The 14,861-nt window shown below is 43.5% G+C and overlaps 1 protein-coding gene and 1 non-coding gene across 4 annotated transcripts; one reads left to right on the plus strand and one right to left on the minus strand.

The window, feature by feature from the left end:
* The first annotated feature begins 9,846 nt into the window (after window positions 1-9,846).
* On the plus strand, window positions 9,847-9,920 carry TRNAV-AAC (transfer RNA valine (anticodon AAC)). Its single transcript has one exon. It is a non-coding gene; the product is annotated as a tRNA-Val (tRNA).
* Window positions 9,921-10,297: 377 nt separating this feature from the next.
* On the minus strand, window positions 10,298-14,120 carry LOC125537402 (transcription factor PHYTOCHROME INTERACTING FACTOR-LIKE 13). Of its 3 annotated transcripts, none has more exons than XR_007295855.2 (9): window positions 13,930-14,120; window positions 13,457-13,844; window positions 13,239-13,337; window positions 13,099-13,164; window positions 12,934-12,999; window positions 12,565-12,846; window positions 12,326-12,453; window positions 11,130-11,236; window positions 10,298-11,040 (listed from the first exon to the last, which is right to left on the minus strand). XR_007295855.2 is itself a non-coding variant. In XM_048700710.2 (8 exons), exons 1-7 carry the CDS (start codon window positions 13,974-13,976, stop codon window positions 12,358-12,360), a joined length of 1,077 nt encoding a protein of 358 aa, XP_048556667.1. In that variant the 5' UTR covers window positions 13,977-14,118; the 3' UTR covers window positions 10,298-11,040; window positions 12,326-12,357. The 3 variants fall into 3 exon arrangements, 1 of the variants encoding a protein (XP_048556667.1); XR_007295854.2 differs by having other exon boundaries at window positions 12,326-12,486; window positions 13,930-14,118; XM_048700710.2 differs by lacking the exon at window positions 11,130-11,236 and having other exon boundaries at window positions 12,326-12,486; window positions 13,930-14,118.
* Window positions 14,121-14,861: the final 741 nt, after the last annotated feature.

The following is a 14,861-nucleotide window of genomic DNA, read 5'->3' on the forward strand; positions in this document are numbered from 1 at the left end:
CAAAGAATAATAGCAAGCTAGTTGCTGCTCCCATGAAGAAGCTCAAAGCTAGACCCAAGCCTGGAACTGAGTGCTTCTACTGCAAAAGAAATGGTCACTGGAAGTGGAACTGCCCTAGATACTTGGCGGATAAGAAGGATGGCAAAGTGAACAAAAGTATATATTTGATATACATGTTATTGATGTGTACTTTACTAGTGTTTATAGCAACACCTCAGTATTTGATACCGGTTTAGTTACTAAGAGTAGTAACTCGAAACAGGAGTTGCAAAATAAACAGAGACTAGTTAAGGGCGAGGTGGTGATGTGAGTTGGAAGTGATTACAAGGTTGATTAGATCACCATCGCGCACTCCTTTACCTTCGGGTTTAGTGTTGAACCTAAAATAAATGTTATTTGGTGTTTGCGTAGAGCATAATATGATTGGATCATGTTTATTGCAATACGGTTATCCATTTAAGTCAAGGATAATTGTTATTCTGTTTACATGAATAAAACCTTCTGAGGTCATACACCCAAGGTGAATGGTTTATTGAATCTCGATCGTAGTAATACACATATTCATAATATTGAAGCCAAAAGATGCAAAGTTAATAATGATAATGCAACTTATATGTGGCACTGCCGTTTAGGTCATATTGGTGTAAAGCGCATGAAGAAACTCCATGCTGATGGGCTTTTGGAATCACTTGATTATGAATCATTTGATGCTTGCGAACCATGCCTTGTGGGCAAGATGACTAAAACTCTGTTCTCCGAAACAGTGGAGCAAGCAACTGACTTATTGGAAATAATACATACTGATGTATGCAATCCGATGAGTGTTGAGGCTCGCGGCGGGTATCGTTATTTTCTGATCTTCATAGATGATTTGAGAAGATATGGGTATATCTACTTGATGAAACATAAGTCTGAAACATTTGAAAAGTTCAAAGAATTTCAGAGTGAAGTGGAAAATCATTGTAACAAGAAAATAAAGTTTCTGCGATCTGATCATGGAGGAGAATATTTGAGTTACGAGTTTGGTCTTCATTTGAAATAATGTGGAATAGTTTTGCAACTCACGCCACCTGGAACACCACAGCAGAATGGTGTGTCCGAACGTCATAACCGTACTTTATTAGATATGGTGCAATCTATGATGTCTCTTACCGATTTATCACTATCATTTTGGGGTTATGCATTAGAGATAGTTACATTCACGTTAAATAGGGCACCATCTAAATCCGTTGGGACGACACCATATGAATTGTGGTTTAGCAAGAAACCTAAGGTGTCGTTTCTTGAAGTTTGGGGCTATGATGCTTATGTGAAAAAGTTTCAACCTGATAAGATCAAACCCAAATCGAAGAAATGCCTCTTCATAGGATACCCAAAGGAAACTGTTGGGTACACCTTCTATCACGGATCTGAAGGCAAGATACTCGTTGCTAAGAATTGACCCTTCTAGAGAAGAAGTTTCTCTCGAAAGAAGTGATTGGGAGGAATGTAAAACTTGATGAGGTAATTGTGCCTTCTCCCGAATTGGAAAGTAGTTCATCATAGAAATCAGTTATAGTGATTCCTACACCAATTAGTGAGGAAGTTAGTGATGATGATCATGAAACTTCAGATTAAGTTACTACCGAGCCTCGTAGGTCAACCAAAATACGTTCCGCACCAGAGTGGTACGGTAATCCTGTTCTGGAGGTCATGTTACTTGACCATGACGAACCTACGAACTATGAGGAAGCGATGATGAGCCCAGATTCCCGAAATGGCTTGAAGCCATGAAATCTGAGATGAGATCCATGTATTAGAACAAAGTATGGACTTTGATTGACCTGCCCGTTGATCGGTGAGCCATTAAGAATAAATGGATTTTCAAGAGGAAGACGGACACTGATAGTAGTGTTACTATCTACAAAGCTCGAATTGTCACAAAAGGTTTTAGACAAGTTCAAGATGTTGACTACGATGAGATTTTCTCACTCGTAGCGATGCTTAATTCTGTCCGAATCATGTTAGCAATTGCCACATTTTATGAAATCTGGCAAATGGATGTCAAAACTGCATTCCTTAATGGATTTCTTAAAGAAGAGTTGTATATGATGCAACAAGAAGGTTTTGTCAATCCTAAAAGGTGCTAATAAAGTGTGCAAGCTCCAGCGATCCATCTATGGACTGGTGCAAGCATCTCGGAGTTGGAATATATACTTTGATAAAGTGATCAAAGCATATGGTTTTATATAGACTTGCGGTGAAGCTTGTATTTACAAGAAAGTTAGTAGGAGCATTACAACATTTCTGATAAGTATATGTGAATGATATATTGTTGATCGGAAATAATGTAGAATTTTCTGGAAAGTATAAAGGAGTGTTTGAAAAGAGTTTTTCAAAGAAAGACCTCGATGAAGCTACTTACATATTGAGCATCAAGATCTATAGAGATAGATCAAGACGCTTGATATATTTTCAATGAGTACATACCTTGACAAGATTTTGAAGTAAAATGGAAAAGTCAAAGAAGGAGTTCTTGCCTGTGTTGTAAGGTGTGAATTTGAGTAAATACTCAAAACCCGACCATGGCAAAAAAATAGAAAGACAATGAAAAGTCATTCCCTATGCCTCATTCATAGGTTCTATAAAGTATGTTATGCTATGTACCAGACCTATTGTGTACCTCACCATAAGTTTGGCAAGAGGGTACAATAGTGATCTAGGAGTGGATCACTGGACAACGGTCAAAAATATCCTTAGTGGAATAAGGAAATGTTTCTCGGTTATGGAGGTGACAAAGAGTTCGTCGTAAAGAGTTACGTCGATGCAAGCTTTGACACCGATCTGGATGACTCTAAGTCTCGATCTAGATACATATCGAAAGTGGGAGAAATTAGCTAGAGTAGTTCCGTGCAAAGCATTGTAGACATAGAAAATTTGCAAAATACATACGGCTCTGAATGTGGCAGACCCGTTGACTAAATTTCTCTCACAAGCAAAACATGATCACTCTTTGGGTGTTAATCACATAGCGATGTGAACTAGATTATTGACTCTAGTAAACCCTTTGGGTGTTAGTCACATGGAGATGTGAACTAATCACATAAAGATGTGAACTATTGGTGTTAAATCACATCACGATGTGAACTAGATTATTGACTCTAGTGCAAGTGGGAGACTGAAGGAAATATGCCCTAGAGGCAATAATAAAGTTGTTATTTATATTTCCTTATATCATGATAAATGTTTATTATTCATGCTAGAATTGTATTAATCGGAAACTTAGTACATGTGTGAATACATAGATAAACAGAGTGTCCCTAGTATGCCTCTACTTGACTAGCTCATTAATCAAAGATGGTTAATTTTCCTAGCCATGGACATGTGTTGTCATTTGATGAATGGGATCACATCATTAGAGAATGATGTGATGGACAAGACCCATCCGTTAGCTTAGCATAATGATCGTTCATTTTTATTGCTACTGCTTTCTTCATAACTTATACATGTTCCTCTGACTATGAGATTATGCAACTCCCGAATACCGGAGGAACACCTTGTGTGCTATCAAACGTCACAACGTAACTGGTGATTATAAAGATGCTCTACAGGTGTCTCCGATTGTGTTTGTTGAGTTGGCATAGATCGAGATTAGGATTTGTCACTCCGTGTATCGGAGAGGTATCTCTGGGCCCTCTCGGTAATGCACATCACTATAAGCCTTGCAAGCAATGTGACTAATGAGTTAGTTACGGGATGTTGGATTACGGAACGAGTAAAGAGACTTGCCGGTAACGAGATTGAACTAGGTATTGAGATACCGACGATCGAATCTCGGGCAAGTAACATACCGATGACAACGGGAACAACGTATGTTGTTATGCGGTTTGACCGATAAAGATCTTCGTAGAATAGGTAGGATCCAATATGAGCATCCAGGTTCCGCTATTGGTTATTGATCGGAGATATGTCTCGGTCATTTCTACATAGTTCTTGAACCCGTAGGGTCCGCACGCTTAACGTTCTGTGACGATTTGTATGATGAGTTATGTGATTTGATGACCGAAGTTTGTTCGGAGTCCCGGATGAGATCAGGGACATGACGAGGAGTCTCGAAACAGTCAGGACGTAAAGATCGATATATTGGACGGCTATATTCGGACATCGGAAAGGTTCCGAGTGATTCGGATATTTTTCGGAGTACCGGAGAGTTAGGGGAAATCATATTCGGCCTTAATGGCCATACGGGAAAGGAGAGAAAGGCCTCAAGTGTGGCCGCGTCCCTTCCCCAAGGACTGGTCCGAATTGGACTAGGGAAAGGGGATGCTCCCTTCCTTCCTTCTCCTTCTCCCTTCCCTTTTTCCTATTCCATGTAGGAGGTGGAATCCTACTAGGACTAGGGAGTCCTAGTAGGACTCCGCACTTTGGGCACGCCCTATGAGGGCCGGCCTCCTCCTCCCTCCATCCTATATATACGTGGCCAGGGGACACCCCCATAGACACACAAGTTAATCATTGATCTCTTAGCCGTGTGCGGTGCCCCCCTCCACCATAATCCACCTCGGTCATATGGTAGCGGTGCTTAGCCCTGTTCCGGTAGCATCATCATCACCGTCATCACGCCGTCGTGCTGATAAAGCTCTCCCTCGACACTCCGCTGGATCGTGAGTTCATGGGATGTCACCGAGCTGAACGTGTGCAGATCGCGGAGGTGCCGTACTTTCGGTACTAGGATCAGTCGATCGTGAAGTCGTACGACTACATCAACCGTGTTGTCATAACGCTTCCACTTACATCTACGAGGGTACGTAGACAATACTCTCCCCTCTCGTTGCTATGCAACAGCATGATCTTGCGTGTGCGTAGGAATTTTTTTGAAATTACTGTGTTCCCCAACACAACTGCCACGGGAGGGTAGGAAAAAATATGTCATGCAAGTTCTTATTATAAGCACGTATGACTATATACAGAATACATGCCTACATTACATTGATGAATTTGAGCTATTGTGTATCGCTCTAGGTTGTGACTGTTATATGATGAATATCATCCAACACAAATATCCATCGCTAATCCAATGCCTACGCATTTCTCATACTGGTTTTGCTAAGTTACTTTCGTTGTTGCTACTGTTACAATCATCACAAACTTCTATTGTTTTTGTTACCATTGCTACTATTGCTACTACTATCAAAACTATCATACTACTGTGTTACTAAACACTTTGTTGCATAGGTAAAATTTTCAGGTGTGGTTGAATTGACAACTCAATTGCTAAGGCTCATAAATATTCTTTGGCTCCCCTTATGTCGAATCAATAAATTTGGATGAAATACTACCCTCGAAGACTGTCACGATCCCCTATACTTGTGGGTTCCACCATCTCACGGAACAATGGCATTTTTTAGTAGTTGTAACTTCTAATGGCAAAATTGAGTAGTGGGACACAACTAGTGGCATAAATGATAAAAACACCCTTTAAGTTGAGTTATTAATGCCCCCATTGATCTTGAATATTGAACATTCACATGGATATTGGATGATGAATGCAATGGTACGACTTGGAGTGTTATCACCAAGCTTGCAGAAGATAACGTAAAGCTGAAGAAGAAACTGACTGATCTGGAGTGTATGATCACTACGATGAAGCAATAAAGAATCAATCACAGGCAACAGATAAAAGCAAGAGACAAGAAGGAACTAGCATGTGTGGTTGTAGTTGTCTCATTAGCCATCTTTTATGCACTGGTTACAATGATGAATAGGGTTTTTGTTTGATTATTATGGGCTACACATCAATAAGCATAGATCATCTCTTGCTTGCCAACTGTCCTATGTTAAATGCTAGTTTCACACACGTTGTGTTTCATATAAGTGTGTGCATAGTTGAAACAATGTATTTAGCGAACTGTGTGAATTGCTAAAATGTATCATGTGAAAACATTTGGCATATTGCACGCATTTGAACGCTCCAACCTGTGTGCGTAATTATAACACTGAGAACTGCGCAACCACAAGAATTTAGATGATGGGGTACTAATAATTGCGGTTGATTATATCAGAATTCTAACCACCTTCCAGCACCAATATAATCCGTTAGTCCCCCGCTTCAATTACCATTGCTCTTTTCTTCATCCCCCACTTCAGTTGCCACCATCTTCATCATCCCGGCCGATCGCCCCTGCCACTACACACTTATACACACACTTTGCAATCTCGCTTTCTCGCGGTTTGTACTTAGAGCAACCATGCCGTTCTCCGCTAGCGACAGCGAGGACGACAGTTCCGCTAGTCTGTCGCCCGCTCTAAGGTCAACATCGAGATCTTCGCACTTGTCTTCCATGAGTCTGGCGTCGAGCCCTATCCTCGTTTATATCCGGTTCATGGAAGGGATGCCGCCGCTCGATTCGCCGGACGACGACCAAACAGACAAGGAGCCGCTGAAGGATGAGGAAGATGATGACGATGACGATGATGAGGAGGAGGAATGGTGGAATGAGAAGGACGAGGGCGAGGACATGAACGACAACAAAAAGCCAACGGCCAACGTCAAGAAGCATCCTCGCGAAGATGATGTCACGGGGCCATTCAAAAACGACAAGAAGAGAAAGGACTAAAGCAGACTGTATATCTCTGCTGTCGTTCTCTCGTATTAATTCCTTATGTTGATTCTCTCTAGCTATTATATATTTCGACCTTAATACGTAATGCACTTGATTTAGTTACCAATTTGACATGTTTTCCCCTTTTGATCTAATCGCAAACGACTACTAATACGGAATCGACAGTGATCTTTCACACGATCGCACATAGTTAGTTTCTTCAATTGTGTGCCGTGTAGAGCACACAATTTGCAACAAAAAGTTGCATGTGTTGTCTAGAATTATCGCACACGAGTGTCCTTCAAAACCCATCGATGTACCTTTAAACTCATCACACACACGTAATCTTGAAGTCGGAAGTGTGCTATGCTTTAACTCATTGCACACACTTTGTTTTAAAAAGTGTTTGCCAATCAATGCCCACAATTACAAATCCGGAATGGTCTGCATTACAGTAACTTATCGCACATGCAGAAGGACAATTTCCCATGTTCTGTCATTGCACACAGTTTGCCTACCAAAATCGTGTCCCATGGATGAGCCGTCGCACATGTTTTGTTTTCTGGCACACGAGTATATTTTGTTACCGTTTGTGATTTGTGCACTGCACACAGTTTGGTTGAATGGTCTCCGATACATGTGTCGTCTTAGGACCTTCCTGCAGTAGTGTCTATCCCCTTCCACCAGGGAGGTGAAAGGTGGCCCACTGATATGCCAACGAAGAAGACGCCACCTGTAGAAAATTATCACAAACCACTGTTGCTCAAACCTCAACGCCGCCAACAGCTCCACACCCCGGGCCCACTCCACCAGACCAGCCTACCCCAGGCGGCGTCTCCAAGGAGCACACGATGCGGATGAAGCCATCACCGCCAAATCTATTAGATTTTGAGCTTCCACTCCGGAGGATGGTCTGGGGTGGGACAGAGGGGTCCTCGGCCGTTCCTCCAGGAAGGAAAACAGTGCCCTTGGGCATCGCCGCTGTCGTGGCCGGACCAACTAGACAGGGGTTCCCCCCGGGATCCAACCTACACCACCTGCACCTCATCTGCTTGAAGACCAATAATCACGACCTACGCCCATCGAGGAAAGCGAGGAGGAGTCGATCTGAGGGGAGAGGCGCTGCCGAACCTTAAAATCTAGAGCATACACCCGGAGGAGGAAACGTGCCACGACCGTCGCCTACCGAGACCTCGCCGCGCGCGGCCGATAGCTCTGGCCACCAGCTACCGTGGACGTCGCATGTGCAAGACACTTGTGCCTCGCCACCCAGGGCCTCCGCGGCAGCGTCCGCAACCCTCTGTATGAAACCGAGCGATGAGAGCCCCGCCATCACCTTCATCGGTGTTCACACGGGCTTCCCCGGCGTTAGTCTCTGGTGGCAGTGAGGGTAAAGGCGGGGAGGGAGGGGTGGCGGCGTTCGAACCCTAGTCGCCCCCCTCCCAAGTCGCCCTCGGGAGGACGACACGAGGGCCAGGGAAGGAGGCATCATTAAATTTAGATACAACCCCTAAGAAGCAGTGCATTGGGCTAGTTGTCTCTTAAGTTAATACCCCTATGATATCATGCTAAGAGAGGATGCATTGAGAGAGCCCTTATGGTTGGACTAGGCACTCATTTTTCTCTATCATCACGGCCCACCGATCAGCACCGAAAAAGAGGCATCAGACAAGGTGTGGCCCATGCATGCCTTGTGAGAGAATTGATTATAGTGGTCCTATCAAGGTTATGCACGCAGTGTATTGCTATGTATTCTATTGGAGTGCTCCTAAGAGCAAGTATAATAAGGTACAGTCAGCAGGCTGTAAAGATCAAACTATTGTATTTTTGTTGAGTTGGATGAGAGAGAAGAGAAGCGGGCTGCAGATTAACAGTCAGCTGTAGCACGGGCTCCAAGAAACAATGTGAGAATGTAAGATGGACCATGTATTAATAAAGTACTACTTCTTAGCAACTTGCTACTATACGTGTTGGCTATTAGGTCGACTATATGTGACATGACAACTTCATATAGCCGGTAGTTGGCTATACTATTAACCATGCTCTTGGTGCATTACTATGCACCAGTTGTGGAATGAGCGCTTACATGCCTCTCGCTTGTGGGCCTACCCAATAAACAGGGCGAGCTCGCGTTCGGTTGTTGGTTCGCTCAGTTCATTAGTTCCCGGTTCACTCGGCTCCCAGTTTTACACGACAACTATTAACCGCTATCCAGGGCTCCATCGACCATTGGCCTTTTAGAGAAGTCTTCAAAATTAAAAAAAAGTCATGAGTTTGAAAAAAATTCAAACAAATTCTTTCAATTTGAAAAAGTTGATAAATTTTTTAAAATCATGGATTTGAAGAAGTTCATGAATTTGAAATAAAACTTCACAAAATTTTAAAAAAATCATAAATTTGAAAAAAAAAACCTAGGACTTTTAAAAATCCATGAAATTAAAAGTCAGCAAAATTTTATTTTTTTTGCTAATTTGAAAATAAGTTCACAAAAATAAAAAACGCGAATTTGAAAGAAGTTCGCGTGTTTGAACAAAAATTATATGAAAAACACCCCTCAAAACCGAACAAAAGCTAGTCCAAAAACTAAAACAAAGAAAAGAAAAAGAAACGACCAAAAGCTTCCCAAAACTACGATGCGCTTCTCCACTAGGACTACCTTAGATGGGCCGGCCCATTGTGACCACTTCAGGCGTCATGTACCATTTATACTCCATGTTTTTTTTGAACACAATACAGATGCAAGTGCTCACGATGCACACTTTATTTTTATGAGCATCTTCGAGAGACTGAACCGGCATATTATCTTGAGATTTACGAAGTCATCAAAGGTGCCTCATAATTGACAGAAACGTCATCCTGAAATAAATTCATAAAAATGTGAACACCAGAACTGGAACCTGATGGGCTAGGGATACCACTATCTTCCTACCCATTTATATAGTAAGTTAAGTGATGCTTAAGACACTGAGCAGGATTATATTGTAAGTTAAGTGACGCTTAAGGCGCTGAATAGTATTCCACGCTTGTCTTGTAAAGAAATGTAAAAGCGAGTAGTGATCTAAAATGCTTTTATATTTTTTTATGGAGGGAGTACTTTTGGCCTCGGATCCCGCGTGGAAGTCATCAGAGGTCGGTGTGTTCAGAACGTCCATTCTCCTCGATGCTCCTTCTCTTTCGCTTCTCATCTTCGCCTTCGCCGTTTGTTTGGTTCATCAACTGAGCATACTTACATAATAAATGTTCAATGTGTAAACATACTGCAAGAGGTTTCGTGGTGTAGTTCGTTATCACGTCAGTCTAACACACTGAAGGTCTCCGGTTCAAACCTGGGCGAAGCCAATTATTCTTTTTGGCTTTTCTTTTTCATAACTGGGAAATTTTGAGCTGCTATTACTAGATATTTATATGTGCAATTGTCGACAGAAAAATATCTGCAAACGCGGCGAAGCCATTTTTTTTTTTTTGCTTTTTCATAAGTTGGAAATTTTGACCAGCTATGATTTACTGGATATTTATATCTGCAGCTGTCCACAGAAAAATATATGCAAAACAAGAGCAAAACGCAGAGAATGTGTATATCTGTCCTCCAAATTGCCAAGCATCTACATCAATCGCTGCAATACGCATAAATACTTGAGCATGACAGCCAAATCTCGACGTATAAATGCAAAGCGAAGTCCCAGTCTCGACTGGCGGCGACTGAAGCTGAATCATAATTAGCACAATAAAGATGCAGCTGCATTGATAATATCAGAGACTAATTACTCTGTGACGAAACGGACGATGACCGTCACAGTCCTGATGAACTTGTAACAGGGCATCACCACATGTGGTACAATCTTTCCAGGGTTAAGGGTAAGGCGAAAAGGTGGGCGACACACAAAATAAGCCGATAATCTCGCAATCCTGATGAACAATGAAGAATGATCTTCATGTGCCACTTGTCTGAATTCTCAAAGGCATATGCAAACCTGATCTACAATGGTGTCCGAAAAGCACAAGTTCCTGCCTGCCCTTGTTTATATCGATAGCTCAATCGTCGACCGCAGGTCAACAGGACAGTCCTATTAGGTCTCACCAGTGGAGTTACATCGGTGGAAAGCCGAACAGAATTGCCCAAGTTGTATCCCTGTGCGGATGCTGGCTCCAACAATGTCATCTCCAGATCTGCAGCATATCAGCAGAAGCATCTTTGTTGTCCCTGTCAAGCCCAAGTTCATCTCCCATGGACCAAATCCTTCCATAAACAGAAAGCTGATGCTCAAGACTATTCTCCAGATAAGAATAGTATCTGCTATCAGCATGATCTCGGGCCCATACGTGTTGGTTGCTTAGTGGTGCCACGAAGGCTCAGTGTTGCATGATCTTCCCCTGGCCTTACAGCACACAGCGTCTTGGTATCATATCATATCTTGTTCTTCTAGGACCATTTTGCTCTGACCTCCTGTATCCACCCCCCCTGGTTGGTCATTACACAAAAATTCAGCAACATGCCAAAGATGATAAGGAAAAGAAAGAAAGAAAGAGCTAAACTTAGCATCGTCATACAGTATTTTATTGCTTCCTGCGAGTTATTCTGGCCGTTGGTTGGGGATGTGGCAGACATGTCTGTGTTTCCTTGGCATCTTATATTATCATATAGATAGATGACCAATCTAAAAAAAGTAAAGTATAGAACTTGATTAGTATACAAGGTCCTAGATGCCCTGGGATATCTGAGCAAGTATTCCCTCCATTCCAAATTAATTGAAGTTCTAGGGTTGTCCTAAGTCAAACTTTTTTAAAGTCAAACTTTTTAAAGTTTGACCAAGTCTATGGAAAAATCTGCTAAGATCTACAAAATCAAATATATATATATAGTACGAAAATATATTTTATAGAGAATCTACTGAAACTAATTTGGCGTTGATATATTTTTTCTATGAACTTGGTAAAACTTAAAGACGTCTTTACTTAGGACAAACCTAGAACTTCAACTAATTTGAAACAGAGAGAGTATATTATTAGCCTCTAAATAAAGATATCAATCTAAATAAACCAAAGAACTTGATTAGTACATAAGGTCCTACAGGTCCTGGGTTATCTGAAACTAGTATATCATTAGCCTCTACATCGGTCCAATGATCCTGTATCATGACGATAATTTTCGGCAATAACACTGCATAAATTGCTTGTTGGGATAATATCAAGGATCTCATCTGGGTATTACTAGTAGTATTTTCAGTAGTTGCTGATCTCATGCAAGTCCTTGTTGCATTCCTTGTCCCGTCTGCATCAAGAGAGCGATGCCCAACCCAATTGTTTGTGAACTAGTGGGACTTGTTTTTCAAATCTGACAAAAAAGTCTATTGAATGTAGCAGCGAAAGAGTGAAACGGATGTACAACCGCCGCGATCAGAGTTAATCTACTGATTGGACAGGACCCGGAAGGTGCCAAAGGGGAACAAAATATCAAGAACCGTTCCATCCGGCGACGGCAATTCGGTAGGTTCCACACGCCAAGTGCATGCGCTTAAGCGTGGGAAAAAATGACAGCATGTAGTACATTTCATAGATAACTCAATAAAAATCATGCCTGCACATTATTTACCGATCTACATGCCTATTGGAGTTTCAGTTTACCGATAGCAAACTTTGTATTACTGGGAGATTCATCTACTGATATGTACATGCCTATTGGAGTTTCAGTTAATTGGTAAAAAAAATATTACGTAAAAAAAGATAAAAAATAACATTATACTGACCAGTAAATCATCTTGCTTGAAACTGCCTGGTCTTATGTTCCAGTTCCGTCAGCAAAAGATGGCGGGCAGGGTCCTGAAGCTGGCATGTCAGTGTTAGGCAGTAACTGATGATTCTGGTTTTGTTGTGCCTTTTGAGATGCATAGGGAAACATATCAGGCAGCTGCGAGGAATCGACACCGTAAGCTAACAGGAGTAAAAGTCTGATAGATCAGGAGGAGACTAACTGTGTTGTAGTAACCTGAAATGCTGCTGTTAGTGTGTTGTCTGGATGCAGGAAAGGGTTTCTTGGCTCACCACAGACACCATTGTTTCCCACATTGAGGGAATCCATAGCTGGAGATTGGACCCTAGGCATTTGATTTGGGAGATGATGGTTCATAAACGGTGCTACTCTTTGCAGCTGGCTAAGGCTCTGCGCCGCGGGCATGCACGCTGAGTTCAAGCCCATGGCCATCGGCGGCATGAGTTGGTGAGCACCAGGGTACATCATGGGCGCCATCCCAGTAGCCATCCACATGATCTGAACCGAAGCCAACGGCAGTCAGTCGAGTACCGTGCTTGATTGAGGAGAAATTAGAAATTCAGGGTGTGATTTTGAATTTTGAACCTGAACTTGCAGTTGCAGAGACTTTAAGTACTCGATTGCTTCGTCTAGGATGGACGCCTTGTCGCTCTGCAATTAATTTTTAGCTAGGATCAACCATCCACACCAAACTACAAATGTAACAATGATTCAAGAACACAAGTACTAACGCAGAAACTTCTCTGATACCTTGTTGCAATGGGGTACGAGTTCTTGCAATGCTTTCATCTTTTCGTTGATCCGATCCCTTCTTTTCTGCAAGACAGAAATATCACAAGACTGGTTTGGAACAGATCAACACTGGAGTGGGCGAGTCGTCAGGGCTTTACCCGCTCTGATTGGTTATGGACCTCGGCAGCACGAGTCCTTCGCTTTGCCGCCGGCCGCTGCGGCCGGGTCTCATTGACGGCCTCACAGTCGTCGGCATCCTGCAAACATCATAATATTCCCTCCGTCACCGGTTCAGCCGAGACTATACACAAACTTAATAAGTGCTTAGCAATGTCGCCGTCTCCGCCGACGAGGTAGAGGGGAAAAGGAAGAGAACCTCGCGGCGGCTACCCAGTTCGTCCCTTCCCCTCTTAGACAGTAGCGCTTGGCCTCCCGCCGAGGACGAGCCCGGCTCCTCCTCCGGCGACGGCAGCAGCGCCGGCGCCGTCACCGCGTTGCTCCCGCAGAAGCTCGTCCCGGCGCCGCTCCCCGCCACGAGCGCGCCCGCGTCCCCGTCGGCGACGCCGTGCCAGAGGTGCGAGTACAGGTCCCTGCCGCCGCCGCCGCCGTCCGGGATCAACCACGCGGACGCATCCTCCGCGGTGACGCCGCTGGCCGCGCCGCTCTGGGGGCACCGCCGGTGCGGCGTCTGGGCCTGCGCCTGCGCTACGATGGCCCCGTCCTGCCACAGCAGCTCCACGAGCTCGCCGCCCGCCTCCTGCAGTCTGCGCCACGAGAAGGCTCCCACAAGGAACAACAAGCACACAAGAAAAGAAACAAATCAATTGGGCAGAGCAGCTGGTGAATTACGGGAGGTGCCTCTTGTGGTTGGGCGCCGGTCTTGCGCCGTCGTCCATGATCCTGGAGCCGATCGAGCTGACGGGCCTCTCCACTTGAGCAGAAACCGGCGGAGAGCCAAGCTGTGTTCTGGAGACAAGGAGAAGAGCTGTGGAGGGTGGGCTAGTCTAGCTGGGTTGGATTTTCTCGGGAATAATAAAAGGAGAGGAGAAAGAGAAGAGTTGTGCTTCGTTTGTATGGAGGGGAGGATCCGTTGACATCGTTGTCGGCCGTGTGACTGTGAATCTGCGGCAGCCACCAAGAAAAATACTGTATTTGCTCCAAGGGTGGAGACTGAACATGAAAAACAAAAATCAATAGAAAAAATACAGAAATAATAACGTATAGTTTTTTTTTCACAAAAAGGTAACCACCGGCGAAAACGTACCCCATTGTCTCGCGTGGTATTCCATGGCGATACGTGGAACAACACATGCTCTACTTGTTTTGTTGTTCCATGCTCTATTTTTTTTGAGAAATTTTCAATCTATTCATTAATCATGGCAGTACAGAGAACACAAAAGATAACAAAAATTACAACCAGGTCTATGAACCACCTAGCGAGGACTACAAACACTGTGATATCCCCTGCCCACCTGTGTGAACCAACCTGTGCTTGAATGATTAGAGGGACTGTGGTATCCCCTGTCCACCAGGGTTCAAGTCCCTGGTGCTTGCATTTATTCCTGGATTATTTCAGGAATTTCGGTGATGAGCATTCAATGGGAGGAGATGTCTCTGTCGACGACGAGGTGCCTACGGTGACTTCATAATTTTTAAGATGATATGTCGGCTCAGTTATTCAGAGGTGTTCATACGGGTGAGTGTATGCGCATGTATACGAGCGCTTGCGTTTGTACTGTGTTAAAAACACACTTGCTCTACTTGTGTTTTCCTACTATGAT

The sequence above is a fragment of the Triticum urartu genome, chromosome 2A, assembly GCF_056163025.1.
Source record: "Triticum urartu cultivar PI428250 chromosome 2A, HENAU_Tu73, whole genome shotgun sequence".
In the NCBI taxonomy this organism is placed as follows: domain Eukaryota; kingdom Viridiplantae; phylum Streptophyta; class Magnoliopsida; order Poales; family Poaceae; genus Triticum; species Triticum urartu.

Coding starts and splice junctions, on each gene's coding strand:
- LOC125537402 (XM_048700710.2), bottom strand. CDS start 13,976: ATGGACGACGGCGCAAGACCGGCGCCCAACCACAAGAGGCACCTCCC. Junction 13,338..13,456: donor AACTGGGTAGCCGCCGCGAG/GTTCTCTTCCTT, acceptor TGATGTTTGCAG/GATGCCGACGACTGTGAGGC. Junction 12,847..12,933: donor CTCTGCAACTGCAAGTTCAG/GTTCAAAATTCA, acceptor GCTTCGGTTCAG/ATCATGTGGATGGCTACTGG.